The 20719-nt window shown below is 32.1% G+C and overlaps 1 protein-coding gene across 1 annotated transcript; it reads left to right on the top strand.

Moving 5' to 3' along the window:
* Positions 1-6427: 6427 nt before the first annotated feature.
* LOC134686034 (carbonic anhydrase 1-like) lies at positions 6428-18761 on the top strand. The gene is made up of 8 exons (XM_063545732.1): positions 6428-6615; positions 7529-7564; positions 9215-9394; positions 9621-9769; positions 11002-11073; positions 12766-12829; positions 14831-14988; positions 18364-18761. Exons 1-8 carry the CDS (start codon positions 6552-6554, stop codon positions 18649-18651), a joined length of 1011 nt encoding a protein of 336 aa, XP_063401802.1. The 5' UTR covers positions 6428-6551; the 3' UTR covers positions 18652-18761.
* Positions 18762-20719: the final 1958 nt, after the last annotated feature.

The following is a 20719-nucleotide window of genomic DNA, read 5'->3' as shown; positions in this document are numbered from 1 at the left end:
GAAAAAAAAAATGTTTTAAGTTGCATGCGACCGAAGCGCTTTTTCTGGATCTACCGATTTACTGCGAGCAGAGACATATATAATATATGTATTATATGTCTCTGCTGCGAGTTGGTAAGTTTTCACTAATACTTCTAAATGTTGGGCTCTGGGAACACCAAATACCTCTGAATTATTCATCTCAAACGCTAACCTCAGATAAGTGATTTAAATAAACTTATACGATTCCGGTTTAAATAGGTTTAATTTTTTTTTTATAGACGTACAACCTGTAAATTTCAGGATACTGTTATCCCATGTGATATCTAATAAGTTTCATAAAAAAACGACTTCTTTTCATTATTTATTTTGTAATTAAAAATCATTTGATATATTTAATGCTATTTATTTATAACTAAAAATAATTCTTATCAGAGTTTACATCAGTGTTTACAGATGCTACTAAACCCCCTCTTTTCGCCCTTTTTCTATTTTTGATATTTTAATCAAAAATTCAAAACATCAAACTTTCAAAAAGAGAAATAATCAAAAATGGACTTTAGGTTTAGTATTTCAAAAAATTTATCAAATTTATAAACGATATTTAGAATTTTAATATTTTAATAATTTGGTTAAAATTTCAAAATTTCAAAACTTTTACACAATTTGAAATTTTGATATTTTAAAACTTTGATCAAAATTCCAAAAATCTCAAATTTCAAAACTTTATAAAACTTTGAATTGATAAGTGTTACACGGACCCAGCTACCTTTTTTACATTCTAAAGTCAAGGGCCTTTTGAAATCCAATTTTTACAATGATATTATAGTGAGTAGATTTACAAAACTATGTAAATGAGCTGCATCCAGTCAGCCAAAACATATCAATAGACTTATTACAGGATTACTCAAGTTGTAAATATTTATAGGTTAAACAATACTTGGTCATGTTTTATGAAGATTTAAGCCCAAGGCGAAGCCGAGGGCTTAAATCTTCATAAAACATGACCAAGTATTGTCTGACCAATTTAGAACATATTCACAATTTCGAGTAACCTTACAAAATTAGCCTTTCCCATTGTAATATTCAAACATTAAAAAGAGTTCACATTTTATAATGAACCAAAACATAGGTAATCATCATTTCAATGGATGGAATGAAATAGCACTGACGTTGTTTGTGAGGACCGAACGGATAAATTGTTTTTCTTCTGCTTCAGGTTAAATTTAATACTAATATATCTTGAGATTTTTTATTTTAAATAGCAACACAATGTTATATAAATCACCTTTTTGAAATTTGATTTTTTTTAGAAAGATAAAACTCTGTATAAGCATTTAAATTTAGACTATTCAACGTTAAATGCTTTTTTTATTGATAACTTTTTATGTTTTGTGTTTCTCCGTAAAAAATCCTCTGCTCTATATATCAGCAGCCTGAAATTGTTTTCTTGAAAGAAAAAAAATATCCCTCAAATGCCCGGTTTATAATAAATAAATATTATTTTACTTTACATCCTTACCCCCATTGTGTTTTTGTTTATTCAATATATGTGTACCATTAGAACATTTATGAAAATTTGCAAAATTCAAAATAATTTGTTTTAATCTTTGATCTTTCATCTTTAATCAGTAAGCTCTTTTTCAAGGGAAAATGCCTCAGGTGATTGTACACTTCATTAGTGCAGTCATTAAGAGTTCACTTTCATAATAAACTGACAATGAAAAGTCATTCATGTATAGCATTTCATAGTGCATGGAAAACCATGTACTATGAAAATAAGAGGGTGAAAAACTTACTTTTCATTGGACGAGAGGGGTGAGTATGTTTCAAGTGCTAAATTTGATATCTATAATACTAAAATTACGAGGTCCAATTTGTCAACCATCATCATGTAAAAACGACGAATAAAAGAATTCAACTTTATATATTACTTATATTGTACAAAGGTGTAGATTAAAAATTACACCACTCCAGGCCCTTTTGTTTTCCACGTAATTAACATTGCCAATAATTAAGAAGTTCCGGGTCGAGTCTGATACCGATACCAATAGTATATTTACCTGTTACCTTTTACCCTTTCTGTACGCTCCGCATCTGACAGGCGCACCACCAAACGGTGTATTTAGGATTAATATGCTATATACACGGGTCATAATCACAGGGTTGACACTACAAAATACCATTGGAAGTTCGTCTACCTAATGGCAATATCAGCAAGGATATAAATGTTGTTTATGAAACCTGGAAAAAATGAATATGAACATTTGTTTAACTCTAGCGACGGGGAATACGATGAGGGATTTCTAACATTTATTCAACAACAAATAGAGCATGACCAAGTGAACAATATTGAGAATAACTCGGACACATTAAACTCTGATATTTCATATGAGGACGTGGACAAATCTGTTTATGGTGCTAAGTTGAACAAGTCCACCGGGTTTTACTGAGAAAATCAGAATTGAACTTTTTAATCAATTTCAACATACCAACCCAGAGCTCACCAACCAAACAAAAGCTACGAATGGCTCAAGACAAATTAACAGCTATAGATCAAGATAAATGGTTATTTGATGTTTTTGACGATACAAATTCTGTAAATGGAAACAAGCTTAGAACATTCAGAAGGTTCAAACACAATTGCAAAACTAGTTTATTTGTTAAAACAATCAACTTTCGTAACCATCGACGTATTTTATCAAACTTTCGATGTGGATCGCTGCCGCTTGCGGTTGAGACCGGACGTTACACCAAGCCGACCACTCCATTATGTGATAGACTTTGTCTTTTTTGCAATTACAATTTTATAGAGAAAGAACAACATTTTTTAATAGACTGTAATTTTTATTCAGATATAAGTGAAGAACGTTTTAATAATATGAATGTTTTGAATGACACTTTTAATGCTTTTAACTCTGATGAAAAATTTGATTTTATTATGAACTGTGATCATGCTCAGGTTTTATTAGCCAAGACATTACATCTTATGTTTAAAAATTAGGAAGATTAATTTGTAAATTTTTAATCACTATTGATTGTATAAATGAACTTAAAAGAGCTTTTTTAAAGAATTTTTAGTATCATGAAAAGTTTTATTATTTAAATATTTCTTTTACTTTATACTATTATATATTTTTTAGTTTGAAAAGGATGAAAGTGTCTCATATGTCTTAGCAGGGATCTAATATTGTTTTAAAGATTTTTTATATTGTATATGATGATGTATATTGGATCGTGACACTATAATAAACTATTTACTTACTTACTTACTTACTAAATTTAATCATTTAATCAGTAAGACTTTCTAAGATAACAATACGAATACTAAAAATCTGGAATAAAAATAAGGTGTATAGGTACAGTTTTCAATTTGTTAGCGGGCATGACGTAAAACAGGGAATCAAAGAATTCTACTTTATTTATAACTAATATAGGACAATGCTGTTGATTAAAACATACTCCATTCCAGGACCTTTTGTTTTCCAAATAATAATATTACCAATAATTGATAAGTTCCAGTTCGACGGGTTCAAACAGAAAGATTTGAAAGCAGAGAAAAACTGTGTATCTTATAATCGGCATGACTTTATCAGATGACAATACTAATACTAAAATAAGGCTTGCGCATAGTTATATACTTTAATTCAGTCATGGACCCGCGATATCACGGGTGTGTTCTAGTTGTATAGAAAGGTCACAGTATATACTATGGAAATAAAAGCCCCTCGCTCTAATTGTCATAGTATATACCTTTCTATATAATAACTGAGACATAAACCTTAATGTTAATATAAACAATTTTAGACTCATTTAGCTACTAAGTCGTTATAACTACTTAAAAAATAAACTCCAATTTGACACTAACCGGCTTCAGTATGAATACATTCTACATATATTCTTGATTATTACATCCCAGCTCCTTTGTTCTAACAGGGGGGATCTGAGCCGGATCACTCCTACCAGATCACCCCAGTTTGCGTTTCTTTGTTATGCATGCTTTCCTTTGTTATGTAACATTTTGGCGGGAATGTCAAATCCACTATAAAACTTATAATTAATTATACGGGAAAGACTATCTATCAAAATTCACGTAGAAAAAAATCAGTGTATATGCTGGGATTCGAAATCAAGACCTTTAGCATATCAAGCCACAACACATACCACTACACCACAGCGACTGCATACGAAATAATAGTAATTTTCCTCGAATGTGACTTGTAATCGTCGTAATATCGAATATGTTCCTTACGTCGTAACTACAATCCCCTTCCCTTTCATGAATGTGACCTACCGAATTAGACTATTTACCAGATTTGTTATCACATAAGCAACACGACGGGTGTCTCATGTGGAGCAGGATCTGCTTTCCCTTCCGGAGCACCTGAGATCACCCCTAGTTTTTGGTGGCGTTCGTGTTGTTTATTCTTTTGTTTTCTATGTTGTGTCATGTGTACTGTTATTGTCTGTTTGTCTTTTTTTCATTTTTAGCCATGGCGTTGTCAGTTTATCTTAGATTTATGAGTTTGACTGTCCCTTTGGTATCTTTCGTCCCTCTTTTATTGATGCAGGCAACAGTTGATGCATTGTCACAATAAATAAATACACGCATATTTTGCCAGTACTTAAACCAACGTTTGACTGCCACTGCAAGTGCCTCTTGCTCATTTATATGCAAAAAATGCGCAAATGGGAAAGGTCCTTTAGTTCTGCGCTCAAAAGCAGAAAACAAAGAACACCAATGAGTTTTCAATGCAGTGAGATAGTCTGCACCCGGAGACGGGCTTATGCTGGACCCTACGCTATTATGTATACTGGTGGAAATTTATCTAATAATACATGATATTAAAACGCACTCTGATAGTAAATGTTTCCAGGACAGACAACACGGAAAAAACTCTTTTCTCAATATACTTTAATTACACTTTTCTTTTTTTTCTTCCGTTGCACGAAAAGATTTGCTTTAAAAGTTGGCTAATTTCTATAGTAAATAATTACTAACCATATTTAGATCGATGTTGTAAATAGATCCCGTACATTAAAATACTATGATTGTCAACGCATTGTCAACAATTTTTATATGAAGTTGAATCTTTGATTAATGCCTTTCTCAGTATAAACTTTAGTTAATTTTAATAATAATACTTTATTCAGAAGCAATACAGCTTATAGAATATACAATTTTACAATATTTTTTGAATGCATCAGTGAAATATAAATACAACAATTATACACAATACATGCATGGCGGAGAATGAGACAAAAATTCATATGATAAATAAATTATACAACTACATATTACGAATTGTTTCAATATTAAACAAAAATTTACCTAAATTATTAAGTTCTTTTACATTGTGAACTGATAACAACTGTATAAGTTTAAAAGTGGATGGATATTGCCAATAACATTTCTTAATGTATAGTTTTCTTACATCACTATATCTATTACATTCTAGAATAACATGGTATTCATCTTCTACAATATTAATTTCCAATGGTAAATACAAAACTAGTCATATATAACGACCTATATTGTTCACAAAGACTGTTGGGTGGAGGGGGGCTTGCAAGGGAATGCCATGGAGGGGTTAAACACGAATATCAAAGTATTCCCGACATAAAAATAAAGGGACTAGGTGTGACAACTATCCACATTAGAACAAAGGACAGTGATGACAAATCAAAATAGTCTTCAAAACGTATGTGTGCCTCGCTATTTTTTTTTTATTTCTTAGTATGTTGCGTTACAACGCAAACATTTGCGAAAAAAACGTAAACCTTTGCGTTATAACGCAACCATATCAATATTAAGAAAAAAAAACATGAAACAAATGTATTGAAACCTTGTGAATTATCTCAGAATGCTCTTTTTAAACATTGTAAATCAAACAAAGCTCATTTGGTTATATTTATAATAAAATGAATAAAAGAATTAAGCAGCAACCTTCAAATTTGCTTAGCAATCAGTAACTTAAATTTCACTAAGCAAATTTGAAGGATACTGCTTAATTCTTTTATTCATTTTATTATAAATATGACTATGCGGTATGGGCTTTGGTCATTGTTGAAGACCGTACAGTGACATATAGTTGTTAATGTTTGTGTCATTTGGTCTCAGTTAGAGAGTTTTCTCATTGGCAATCAAACAACCGTGACATCTTCTTTTTCTTATATTTTTAATGTTTCATTTCAATATATAGAAATGTTTTTCTGCTACAAATTATGATGTATTGTTTTATGTGTACATGACATGCTTCCCACGAAGGGTCCTTGATTTGATTAATAAATATTATTCTTTTTATATAAAAAATAAAACAATAACTACATTTTTATGATGGTTTCTCACCAAAAAAACAATAACTGTTTCGCTCTACTGAACATGACCCCAAACACATGTTAGGTACAGTACATATTGACTAGCTTCACCATCTTATTGGCTGATAATACTGAGACTTAGCAAGGATGCCACCCAACATGTGGCATATACAAATAGAGGATTGATAACATTATTGAATTAGAAGCAAAATTTCCGAAAATTAAAAACGCATGAAAAAACTCTCAAAACTGAGATGGATTCAAGTGCTGCATTTCTTTTATTCTGCATACAACTAATGCTGTTTCGTGCAATAGAGGGTGAGTCTTGGTTACTTTTATTTCCTTAAGGTGGTACCTAACACTACAGGGAGATAACTCTGTAAAATCAGCTGAAATGTTGTGTTGTAAAAGGAATATTAAGCTTTTCAATGATCAAAATTGGTGTTTGTCAAATTGCTATATAATCAGTGTAATTTTTCTGACAAAACGGTTGGTTCAAATATTTTGAAATTTTAATATTTTTGTTAAAGTGTCAAAGAAAATACTTTGACAAAATTTTATGAAAATTAAACGAGCCAAATTAATTTTAGTGAAAGTGTTGGGTACCACCTTAAATCCTCATTATGGAAAAAGTCTAGCATAAGTTTTATTCTAACAAATTTTATTAAGATAAATTCTGGAATAAAAGACAAACTTGTATCTTTGATGTTAGAGCTGCAAAAGCATCTTAGTTTGTATTTATCATTTTCAGGCAATGATAATGATTTTATATTAAGCTCTAAAAAATTAAGTCTTAGAATAGGTTTTGCAAATAGAAAAAGAAAGTATCGAAATGATTAGGAGTTTGTGCTTTAAAGCATGCTGTATATTTTAGACTTACTGAAAATATGGGGGAAATCCTGGGGACTGATTGTCAACCAAGCATCATCAACACCATAATTAGAAGTAACAAAACGCACGTTCAAGTCACATATGTCAGGAAAATCGCTGCAGATTAAAAAGTTTTAAAATCTTTTTATATTTCATTTAAAAGCAATTACTTTTTGCAATAGCAGTGTGTAAAAAGAGGACTGCCTGCCATTTAAGGTATATCAATATTTGTACAAATTATCGCCGAACCATGATGTGATTTGGACATTTTTATTAAGATTTTAGTTTTTATGATATATATATAATCTTTATATTTAGTTAAAAGAAAGAAAGTAACCACTTACACACGTTTCTCCTTTAGGTTCAGCTAAATGGGGATATTATCAACGCGGTGTTCGTAAGTATATATAATGAATGAGTGTTTGCATCACCGGGTGGGGTCCTTTATTTCTGTTTTCTTAATTTTTAGACCATTTTTTTCTATTCTTTATACTTTCCGCACATTATTCTCTATATATTCTTTGTTTTTGGTCTATTTTTCTCCATTCCTTATACTTTCCGCACATTTTTCTCTTTTCTTTGTTTTTATTGGTCTATTTTTCTCCATTCTTTTATATACCTTGTCCATTATTCTCTATTCTGTAAATCCAAATCAACATCCTCTTATATTCTTAGTAATCAAAAACATACCAAAGTTTTTACATCAAAGAAATCGTTCAAAGTCAAAAATTGTGCGGGAATTTCTCGCTACAGGGGACCTTCTGCTGTTGTGTTTTCTCTATGGTCGGGTTGTTGTCTCTTTGACACATTCCCTATTTCTCAATTTTATGTCACAGATTTTAGTCAATTTTTGAGAACAACATTGACTTGTTAAAATTAAGCTGAAAATCGAGAGAGAAAAAAACCCCATATTTTATGCATTATCTTTTTTATTATCTGGAATGATACTGATTGAATTCTTTCCCATAAGGTGCACATTTGTATAGAAAGCACATAATATCGGCGTTAAATTTTTTTAAAGTCTTGAAATTAAAAAAAATAATATATAATCATTTTACATTAATAAAAGGAAGTGTAGATAGCATATTTTAACAAAAAATTATGGACTTGAATTCGGACATTTCATAATTTTAACACTAAGTAAGAACGAATACGCTTGCTTCATGTCCTTTCTATACAAAAGTTCACTTTTCAAATAATAATTCGGATAATTTCAGATAAAAAAGAGACATATGATTTTTTAAATTTTTATTTTCAGTTATAGTTCAAAGAGCCAACGTTGTATGCATTTCTTCACCAAAACCAGTGATACATAAAAAAAATAATTTGTGGTATGATTGCCAATGAGACAACTCTCCACAAGAGACCGATTGACACAGAAATTAACAACTATAGGTCACTGTACGGCCTTCAACAATGAAATATAGCCCATTTATAAATAACCTTAAAATATCTAAAAACAGAGTTGTAATAAAGTAGTATTCAAATGTTCGACAATCTCAGTGTCATTAATGTGCCATTCCAGTTACATTAAAATAAACAACAAATACCAAAATGACATGATTAACCAACCATGCATGCACTGACGCGATGTTTCATGTTAACATACAGTGGCCGTAGACGTATATAATATAGACAAGTATCTAATTGAACAAGACCATGTTTTAACCATTTAATTCAGTGTGTCTAAACTTCTTCTGTATTTCTTTTTTGTTTTTGTTTGTTTTTGTGTGGTTTAATGGCCTTTTCATTGGTCCTTACTTTTGTTTTGTTTTTATTTTTATTTTTTGTGTCGTTTGAATTTTTTCAGTGGCCATTTCTTTTGTTAATCACACCTTTCTTTTTCATGTGCAATAATTAATAAAAAATAATAAAAAAATAATAAAAAAAAATAATCGAATCCAAAAGTAAAAGCTGAGAATATTGACTTTACGCTAATGGTTCTTATCACAGTACTCATTGCTGAAAAAGGGGGAAAATTCCGAAAATTTAAAATTCAGTCTTCCTTAAATACCTTTTTGCAAATGTTATTGTTATTATATTTTAGCACCATCATTTTGGCATTGCTTGGACGGCAAAGCAATGTGCAATCATGGTAGAAGTCAGTCACCTGTCGATATTAAAACGAATGATGTGGTAACAGACAACAGAATTGTCCCGTTTGACTTCTCGGATCTTGAAAATACCGAAAGAGTAAAAATGGAGATGAGAAACAATGGTCATGCAGGTAAACATATTCTTTAGTAAATTAAATTATTTTATAGGCTTATATTCTTCGCAAAAGTTTGCATCTTAAATGCATCAAATTATTATCCAATTTGAATTATACTTATGATAATTACGAACAGTTTTGTTGTAAGCAATGTTTTCTTTGTTTAATGTGTCGTCTTGTAATTTTCTTTCTTTTAAACCTTTTTAGTTTTTAGTATACTAGTATTCTATCGTTTGTACAGTAATAATAGACTTTCCTGATCACCAGCCATTAGTTAAAAGAGGAGGTCTCCAGGAAACCCTCCAACTTAACGAATTGCATTTCCATTGGGGGAGTAATAGCCAATGGGGTTCAGAACACACAATAAACGGACACCAATATGCCATGGAAGTAAGTAGACTTGGTTAATTTTGCGCCTCTCCCAAGCCAGGAGCCTCTGGCCTTTGTTAGTCTGGTATGCTTTTTAATCATTTATTTTCATGTGTATAATTATGACGTCTTATCACTGAACTACTATGCATATTAGGGGCCAGCTGAAGGACGCCTCCGGGTGCGAGTTTCTCGCTACATTGAAGACCCGTTGGTAGCCTGCGGCTGTTGTCCGCTCTACGGTCGGGTTGATGTCGCTTTAACACATTCCTCATTTCCATTTTAATTTTTATTGGTTATTGTTCTCCTTTTTTGGAGATTTGGTATGATTGCCAATGAGACAACTATCCACCAAAGTTCATATCTAGCATCCGTACGATCTTCAACAGTGAAAAAAATTCCATACCGTATGGTTGGTTTTAAAAGGCCCATTTATGAAAAATACTAAACAATTCAATTGAAAAAACTGACTAACGAAAAAGTTTACGAAAAACAAACATGACAGACATGAACCAACAACAACCAGTGAACTACAGGCTCCTGACTTGGCACGTAAAGAATATAGAGGGTTAAACATGTTTTTGAGTACTTAACCTCATTTAACCTGGGACAGTGGTGTAACAGTACTAGCATAAAAAACTATAAAAATAAGTTGAGAAAGGCTCCTTGTACATTTTAGACGACACACTGTATTAGTAGTACAGACCATATTATAAATATACTGATCAATTTATGAACCTCAATACACATTTATAGTTGTTCTTAATGGGTTTACATAATAGAGAATAGTTGGGGGAAAAAATAGAGTAAAATGAAAATTACACTTTATAATTTCATGCGTATTTAGCGCTTTTCTTATTTAACCCTCACCAGGAACTTTGAAAAAAACTCAGACAAAATGTAATATAATTTTTAATATATATTTAATAAAAGAGCAAAAAGAATATATTAAAATCATAGGATGTCATTATGTAAAGAATATGATATAACGAGGGAAAATAATTGAGAAAACGACGTATCAAATAAGCCCACCCACCTAAAAAAACCTTGAACCTATTTAGATATTTGAAGACACGGTATGAGTGCCAATAAGAAACCTCTCGATCCAAGTCACAATTTATAAAGGTAAACCATTATAGGTCAAAGTACGGTCTTCAACACAGAGCCTTGGCTCATACTGAACAGCAAGCTATAAAGGACCCCAAAACTCACAAGTGTAAAACCATTTATGCATTGTACATGTTTTATTTCAGGTCCATTTTGATTTTGTCACAACAGGAAATGGACCAGTAGAATTACGAGCGGTGATTTCAGTACTAATTTATGTAAGATCATTTTTTAATCATCTCGTTACGGTGCCATGGTTACCTAAACAAATAATATCAGAATTCACAAAGTTATGTGTACACGAATTTAAGGCAGATGAATAAACAGTCATGTGGGCTATACACCAACAAGACAGAAAACAAACAACAATCAGATAACATAAAGAGGTGACACGTGTATGACCTTTAAATACCACATTTATAAAGAAGGTATTACCAATGTTATTTCAACTGATCGGGCGGAGCTTACGTTTTAATTTACACAAGCACAATATATTTTACGATATGTGTGATAAGGATGATTTCTGTTATAATTATTACTGATAATAATTCTAATCACCTATCAGTGTCATCAAATGAATTTAGAAAACAATGACTGGACACTTCATTGATGATATAAAAAAGAAGATGTGGTATGATTGCCAATGAGACAACTGTCCACAAGAGCAAGAGACCAAAATGACAGATACAGTAACAACTATTATGTAGATGAGTTTATCCTAAAACACCAAGGGGGGGGGGGGGGGGGGGGGGGGGGGGTAAAGTCGATATTAATTTGGTAGGAGTGTACCATTTTAATATAACATTCACTGAAATTCAGTACCTATAGTTATATAAATATTTAAGAAAGAATGACCTATATACTTATATACAATACTTAAAATATGACCCATGCTTATATAAGCACTAACTCATCATCACTCATAATTCATAAATATACCAGCTACCCTTAAGTTTTTATATATGAATTGTCATCGTTTGGTGCACATATATTTTATTGTTATATATACGCATGGATTGTTGGATTGGTGTGTAGATCATACTCCAAATCATTATACAGTTATCAAACGTAAATGCATTTTAATATAGGATGTCATTAAAAAGGAAGGTCATTTTTATATAAAATCTCGCAAAATTATGACCCATATTTTTGGCACATCCCCGTATACTTAATAATAGGAAGTTACTCCCCCGTGTAAAACACCTATCTATTGATGGACTGGTTTATTGTGAACGAACCGAGTAAACTCCGCCCATTCAAGTGAAATAAAACCAGTAATATGGTATTCTTATCCTTTATCTATCGAATGAATTATTAATTACTTTTTGGCTCAAGAGAAAAATACACATGCAATGCGAAACAAGACACGACAAGAAAAATTGAAAAAAAGTAGGGTTTGCTAGTGAGGCGAGCGACTTAATTGCGGGAAATTTCGCCCGGCTTTGGGTAAATGTCTGTGTTATAAGTAGAAGCAGACATTTTTATTTGTACAAGGTAATCCTAAAATCTTTTCAAAATGTTAGTGAAAGGGTTCATCAATGTACAGAACATGAATCTTTTCGAATGTGATTAATGTCCTGGTCCTTATGGATTTGACCATGTTTTTGAACCCCTCAAATTCACTAGTTTAATCATATATATGTCATTGTACAAAAATGACAAATGGATTAGACACAAGATTTTTCAAATAAGTAACGTCATCCCCAAAGTTACATTTTCTCTAAAGTAACGTCTTCCCCAAAATGTCTTCTAAGTAAAGTCTTCTCGAAACTCCAAATTCACTACTCGGTACATCAGCACTTCTACAAAGGAAAGGCATACCTGTGATACAAATAACATCTCTGACATTTAATAATAATTGTTTTTTATAGTGATTTTATGAATTCAATGACAGATGGTTGTCGTTACAGGCTGGAAAACACAATTCTAATTATGACGAAATAGTGTCAATGCTCCCATACATAGCCTCACCAGGTAAGTGAACGAGAGACAAGTTGACCCTTTTCGGCATATATTAGGAATGAAAACAAAAGCAAAAGATGTTGATAAAATTAAATACCATGTTTAATAAATTAAACAGAATTTTTTTTAATTACGTTTACGCGGCATATTTATACTATTAATATTTGAATGCGATATATAAAGCATCTAAGATTTACATGAGTTTTTGTCTATGTTTGATGGATGCCATACCACTACCTGCACCCGAGCCTCGCTCTCGTTTTCATCTTTAATCAAAGCAGCATATTATTCAATTACTTGCAGGGTACATGTAATAAGATTTTCCCGATAAGGTTCTTGCTGACGTACCATGCAATATATTTGTATAATAATCATTGCTGCAATTTGAACCATTCTAATCAAATTGTAATGTTTATTGTTCGTTAACTTAATGTTACAGTTAAGTAGAATCTTAGTGTAGCAATGCATATGTTATGCAGAAAGAAGCGTTGTGTGGATTTAGACGTTTGGCGGGAAATAAATGTCCAGGTCGAAAGTTATAGCTAGGGTGATCGTAAGGAACTTTCTATGCTCCACACGGAGAACATTTAGGGAACACCCCTTTCTAGTAAATAATATATTCCACCACGGGTATTTAAGAGAATGATAAACGGCATTCGAGGCTGTCGGTTGGCTTTAATATTCAGAGGACACTTTGCACCACTGGGTACAAAGGGAACGTACAAGTTGATCAGATTGACAATGCAGACTTTCCCACTCGGAGGACAGGCTGTACCAGCCCGCACTGTCTGGTAGTGACAGACTTGTCCTATTCGGAGGACAGGCTGTACCAGCTTACACTGTCTGATACAGACAGACTGTACCTGTAACCAGCCATACTGTCTTTTAGTGACATATCGGCCAATCTCTAGGACAGGCTGTTTTATTGTATTATAGTTGTATATAACATAATTGTCCGTTGTTACTTTACATCGGCAAAGTGTCAATGTTTATATTTTAATTCATTGTGCATAATATAAATAGGTGTAGTTTTTAGTATTGTATTGTTTGTGGACAACTTGGATCCAAGTCATTTACTGGAACGGATGTTTGGGATATTAACGCCTGGTTACACGTTACAAAATTAAGATTTATAAAGTTATGAAATTCTTTTCGCATTTTCCTCGTTCAATTTATTGACTTATGACAGTTATGCCTCTAACATCAATAAACTGTGGCATTTTAGGTGATTTATTCTTCCATGTTTTGAAAGTAGCATAATTCATTAATTTTGAATCTTTAATTAAGCCATTGAACCATGTTATTTCTGACTGCGTGTTGATAATTTTCTCGGAAATGGTCGCAGACCCAGTCTGAAGCGAACGTAGTAGGTTGGATGGAGACTTTTTTGTTGTTCTTCTTTAAAATAAACTACGTAATTGCGCTCAATGTAAACACATCTGTAACATGGAATTCATTCCATAGGAATTAAATTGTATATAATATTAAACTGTATACGAGAAGTTTGTCTAATAGTGCAATGTTGTTGAGCAAAGGCTAACAGTCAGCCAACCTTACCATTATGCCCATAGGGAATCATTAGCCCGTTATAGACATGATGTATTGAAAAAATAATCAGCGATAGTTAGTCATTACAAAAATAACGTCCACATAGTTCCTTCAGTTCTATCGAGTATTTTATGATATACTAGTATATAATTATAGCCTTTGTATGAGGTCGCTACGAGGTTATATATCGACCTAAGAGAAGCATATTGAGTGAGGATAAAGTCTGCGGTCGATATAACCTCGTATCGATCTCAACAAAAGGCGATAACTGTTACATTATAACAAGGAATTTTATATTTAGATATACAATTCCTTGATTATAATTATTCAAAAACTATTGATGTGCAAAGTGAGTAGAAACAAATGTACAATTAATGTGATCAAGTTTTAACTAATCATAACTCCTTAAAAATATTCGATTAATAGTTATTAACAATTTTAATTGCAAAATATTCTGCTTTACAGGTAGTAAAATAGTTCTGGACAAATTTCCAGTCATAGATCTCTTCCCGGAATCAACCACCTGTTGGTACCGATATTGTGGAAGTTTTACAACACCTCCATGTACTGAGAATATTATATGGACCATTTTTGAACAAAGCATTTCTATGTCAGAATACCAGGTATATAAAATATCATTTTTGTATCAAAAATTATTTGACTACATCAATTACTGTATAAAAAAGAAGATTTAAGAATATGTATTGCTTCCTTTACAGGGAAACGATACTATTTATTCTGCCATAGGCGACAATATAAACATTTTCTAAATTTACCACTTTTAAAGATTAAAACCTGGATAAAATGGTTATAGAATCATATTCAAAACAGTGTGCTCCTGGCCATTGATTGACGATCTAAATTATCCCATTGACTGGGACAGATTAGGTGAACTTTTTTCTGTAACGACCATTGCTCACTTCTTACTTATTATAGAATTTAAACTGTGGGGTCACCAAAGGTTCTTAACGCCTCGAATAATAAAAGAATTCGAAAAATTATTCAGGAATAACCTTTATGTTTTGATTTATATTATTGATATAAATCAACACATTGTATTATTCCGGATTCGTTTTTCGAATTGCTTTATTTAGGTGTTGAGAACCTTTGGTGACCCCACAGATTCAGTGTCTTCAACAAGTACATAGTGAGCAGTGGTTGTTACCGACAAACGTTCACCTAATCTGTCCCAGTCAATGGGATAATTTAGGTCGTCAATCAATGGCCAGGACCACACTGTTTTGAATATGATTCTATGTTGTGTTCGTACTTTATTATTCTGTTTTAAAAATTAAAGCCAAATAGTATCATGACCAACTTTCAACGGAGCCTGTTTATGTTATCCATGCCCTCCGTCATTTTGCACCAAATTTATGAAATTTTGCAAGTCTTTTCGAATAATTCTCTAGAAAATATTTCAATAAGTTTCAAAATTTATATTGTAAATATACACACTGCAGTTATTCATACTAGATAAATGAAAAAAATATTTATATTGTACCCTTACATCCAATCACATCACTACTAATTTGACTTCCTTCAACTGCCTTTTTTAGCTCACCTGGCCCGAAACTACTAGGCCAAATTTAACAAAACTTGGCCACAATCATCATTGGGGTATATAGTTTATAAATGTGTCCGACGACCCGCCAAACCATCCAAGACGGCCGCCATGGCTAAAAATAGAACATAGGGGTAAAATGCAGTTTTAGCTTATAACTCAAAAACCAAAGCATTAAGAGTAAATCTGACAGGGTAACATTGTTATTCAGGTCAAGATCTATCTGCCCTGAAATTTTCAGACAAATCAGACAACCCGTTGTTAGGTTGCTGCCCCTGAATTGGTAATTTTAAGGAAATTTTGCTGTTTTTGGTTAATATCTTGAATATTATTATAGATAGAGATAAACTGTAAACAGAAATAATGTTCAGCAAAGTAAGATTTACAAATAAGTCAACATGACCGAAATGGTCAGTTGACCCCTTTATGAGTTGTTGCTCTTTATAGTCAATTTTTAACCATTTTTCATAGATCTTAGTAATCTTTTAGAAAAATCTTCTCCTCCGAAACTACTGGGCCAAATTTAACCAAACTTGGCCAAAATTATCATTTGGATATCTAATTTAAAAAAATTGTCGGATGACCCGACCAACTATCCAAAATGGTCAATTGACCTCCTAAGGTGTGATTGTCCTTTATAGTCAATTTTTTTATAGTCAATTTTTAACAATTTTCATAAAATTTGTAAATTTTTACTATCATTTTCCACTGAAACTAACTGGACGTAGTTCATTATTGATACAGATAATTGTAAGCAGCAATAATGTTTAGTAAAGTAAGATCTACAAACAAATCACTATCACCAAAACACAAATTTGTCATTCATCCATCTGTGTCCTTTTTTTATTCACATAGACCAAGGTGAGCGACACAGGCTCTTTAGAGCCTCTAGTTTAATTTCTTTAATATGAATAAAACTAATCTAACACTTGGTACATATGGGGTAAATATCAACAATGAAACAATACAATTAATGCTTAGCCCAGATAAAACTTGCTGTACAGGTGAAAGAACAGTGTTTAAGGAGAAATGAAATAATTTTGATGTTCATAGTACGAAGAAATGAAAATTGGTTGTAATTCTAAATAATCCAAGCTGGTATAAAGACACGATGCATATTTATTAAAAACTGAGCAGATTAATATAGACAGAGGGACGACCGATAAGTTACGTTATCGCATAGCATTTCGACGTCATCCCTCAAATGTCGGAAAATACACCTCGATCTTTGGCACATTTATAGTGAAACACATAACTAAGTATTATAAAAAAAATCCAATATTAGGAAACAGAAAAGTATATTATTAACAAATGCAAAACAAGTATTACAATAAGTCCATTTTAAAAAGTTTGAAAAAACAGCTCTTGTCCAGATGCGGATTTAGGCCCCCCCCCTTTTTGGGAAAAAAAAATGGTTGCTTATTTAGGGAATCACTGGAGCGGGTCCCCTCTTAGGCAGTCAGTGGGCCCCCACTTATGAAAATTTCTAGATCCGCCAGTGTTGTCTGTATGTCTTCTGCTGAAGTATATGATAAAAAAACATGTGATTTGTCATATAAGACCCCTCATTAGCCCATGGTCAAAATCCTGCCACGTTTTACTCAATATATATATATATGATAGAATGCTATCTAGTGAAAAAAAATCAATAAAGAACAATAATCGGAATTTGCTGAACATTAACATTTTTCAGTTAAAACTGAAAAAAGTGTCTATGCATAATTAAAAGCATGTTTGGTGGGACAATCAAGTATGTATTTAACATATTTCTTTAAAATTTGAAGCCATTTTTTCTTTATTCTTTATTTTCACAATTTATTCTCTATTCTTTATAAATTTTACAAATTATTTTCTAATCTTTTTAAGTTTTACAAATTATTCTCTATTCTGTATATATTTCAGCACCTTGTTATTCTCTTTTTCTTTCTTTTGTTGTTGTCACTATTCTCTATTCTTTAATCCCAACCACACTATTATAGAAAGGAAGAGATACGATTAATGATATCTAATTACAGCCGATTACGTTGAGTGTGTAAAGAAAAGTAGAATCCTTGGTTGGGTTGCGTGTTAACTAAGCCGTTAATTCATAATTAGGTAAGAACTACCACCTCCTTTCGAAGTAGTCTAGTCTTACATACAGATAGATTGGATGTTTGTCGGACGACTGGTCTTTTCTTAAAAGAGGGTAGTTTGCCTAACCTAATGATTACTTCACGGTTCAGCTAACACGCAGGCTTACTAAGGATTTTATCTTTCCCTACACACTCAATCTAAAAACTCATAAATAACTTGAAGATATATCTTAATTGATACTTGAACTAGTAAGATGTCAAGCGGCCCATGTCAAGTATATAAACATGCAATCATACAAATGAAATCGGATATTAGCAAAATTGCAGACTTGATATTTCATATCAATACATATGGTTCATTGTAGATAAATGCATTCCGGGCCTTGATGGGAACTCCGCGTATGTTTGAATACAATATCGTGGATACATTTAGGCCTGTTCAACCATTGTGGCAACGTAAAGTAACCCGTAGCTGTCCTCGAAGGAAAAACTCTGAAAATTACCGTCGTTTTGAATCTAATGACAGATGCATCAACCATGGATATAACAGAGGAAAGAGTCAAAAGAAATATTCCCAGTCAACATCTAGATCCGATAACAGCGTGTGTTTATGGGTTGATTTTTACTACCCAAATCATGTTGATGAACACTAGTTAACCAAATTAATTATCAGAAAAAATACAGAAGAAAGTTGTCTTGAAAAAATTGATTGGTACGGTATCATTTTATGACATACCTACGATAGAAGAAGGGGATTATGTTTTCTGGTCTGTGGGTCTGTTCGTTCCTCCTTCGGTTCGTTCGTCTGTCCGTATGTCCGTTCGTTCGTTCGTCCCACTTCAGGTTAAAGTGTTTGGTCAAGGTAGTTTTTGATGAAGTTGAAGTCAAATGAACTTGAAACTTACTACACATGTTTCTTATGATATGATCTTTCTACTCTTAATGCAAAATTTAGAGTTTTTACCACAATTTCATGGTCCACTGAACATAGAAAATAATGGTGCGAGTCGGGCATACGTGTATACATTCGTGGATTTTTTTGTTGTTTTAAAAGCATTATTCATGGAAAACGATCAATAGCTTAGAGAGCAATTTTGTGATATTCTGTTAAGCGGAAAGGGGAAAGAGTATTTCTTAAAAAATAGTATAATCTTGTAAGAACCGAACGAAAATATCTTGCTACAGACAGGATGGAAAAAATATATTCTTGCACACTTAATGCAAGGAATGAGTGTGTTCAAGAGTGAAAATAGTTTTTTGCGGTACAATGTCGCGCAAAATAAATTGATGTAACCGACCTTCGTGTTTTAACAGGAAAAATGAAAAGTATGTCCACAAAACATCCACCTGTCCCTTCATAAAATCCAATGGCCATCCCCTTACAGAAATTCATAATCATTATATTAGACTGGACAGCAGATTTCACAATTGACGGGTGCTGTATTCCCTAGTAGAATTCTTGATGTAACGCAGTCATTATAAAATATATCAAATTTGTCAATTACCTTAAAGTAGAAATTTAATTATTTTAAAAAATGCCCCAAAAGGCACAAGCCAGGGCTGACCGTGCAAGGGCTGGATATCCAGTCAAGGTCGTAAACAACTTCCGTAGTCGTGATGTAACGCTATAAGTAGAGATTTACAGAAAGTTTCAGTTTTATTACTAGCGACTTTTCACTTATTATTTCAAAAATACATACTTTTTTAAACAGGAAATTTATAAAAATTGCCATATAGAGCTGACTACTGCGCTGGTAGTACATGTACCTTGTTACAAAATATATTTTTCGTAGTACAACTTATATTTAAAAGAGTACAAATAAGAAAAAAGTAGTTTTCTGATAGAAACATTTTCCTGTTTAACAGACTAAATATAGAGGAAGGGTTACTGTAAACTCAGAAATTATTGCGTGCATTTATTATTGCGATTTTGTCATTTTAAACCTGAATGCGATTTTAATTTTTACGATTTTGAGAAAAGTCATGGTTAATTCAGTTAAAATATTACAAAATGCGAGTTTTAACTATTGCGTTTACAACTCTGTCGCAATATTCGCAATAATAAAAACCTCGCAATAATTTCTGAATTTACAGTATCAAGTTTGGTTCGATGGACCAATTAGAGTTTGACAAATTTATGTCAACCAACCACATGCAAAGGTGGACACGTTTTAAAATTTGTCGGATTAATCAGTCGCAGTTTTGGTATTGGATAATTTCTACCATCTTTTTTTAACATGCATTTAAAATGTGACGGTCATTTTTTAAATTAGATAAGGCTATCAGAAATTATTTTATTGTTTTGTTAGTTGACATAGGAAATTTCAATATTCAAAGATAAGTTCAAATAATTTTCAAGTACGAAAATTTACGTTATATTTTATTTTTGATATTAAATGCATCCCCAATCTCAATCTGTCCACCAAAACGTTTTGCAAATTTAGAGTTCCACTATTTGCTTATATTTTGTCATACTCTGTATCTGTTCTGTTTTATATATTTATGTGCGGTTCGCGTATGATTTTTGTAGTATGTAATTTACTCTGTTGTGTGTTCACAATAGTTGTAAACCGGTTTTGGCGGTCAGTATATAATGAAAGTTTGCACGAGATTTAACTATCGAGGTTTGGGCAGTGACCATTATCGTACGTTTCATTTGTATTGAAGTTTAATTTTCATTAAGAAATCTGTTTTTTAATGTATTGAAGTTGTATGCTAAGA

Source organism: Mytilus trossulus, chromosome 10, assembly GCF_036588685.1.
Source record: "Mytilus trossulus isolate FHL-02 chromosome 10, PNRI_Mtr1.1.1.hap1, whole genome shotgun sequence".
Classification (NCBI taxonomy): Eukaryota; Metazoa; Mollusca; class Bivalvia; order Mytilida; family Mytilidae; genus Mytilus; species Mytilus trossulus.
This window is presented reverse-complemented; position numbering and strand designations above follow the sequence as displayed.

Excerpts from the sequence above, each read along its gene's own strand:
- LOC134686034 (XM_063545732.1), top strand. The coding sequence starts at position 6,552 with ATGGATTCAAGTGCTGCATTTCTTTTATTCTGCATACAACTAATGCTG. Across the intron at positions 6,616-7,528 it reads GCTGTTTCGTGCAATAGAGG|GTTCAGCTAAATGGGGATAT; the intron begins GTGAGTCTTGGT and ends TTTCTCCTTTAG. Across the intron at positions 12,830-14,830 it reads CCCATACATAGCCTCACCAG|GTAGTAAAATAGTTCTGGAC; the intron begins GTAAGTGAACGA and ends TCTGCTTTACAG.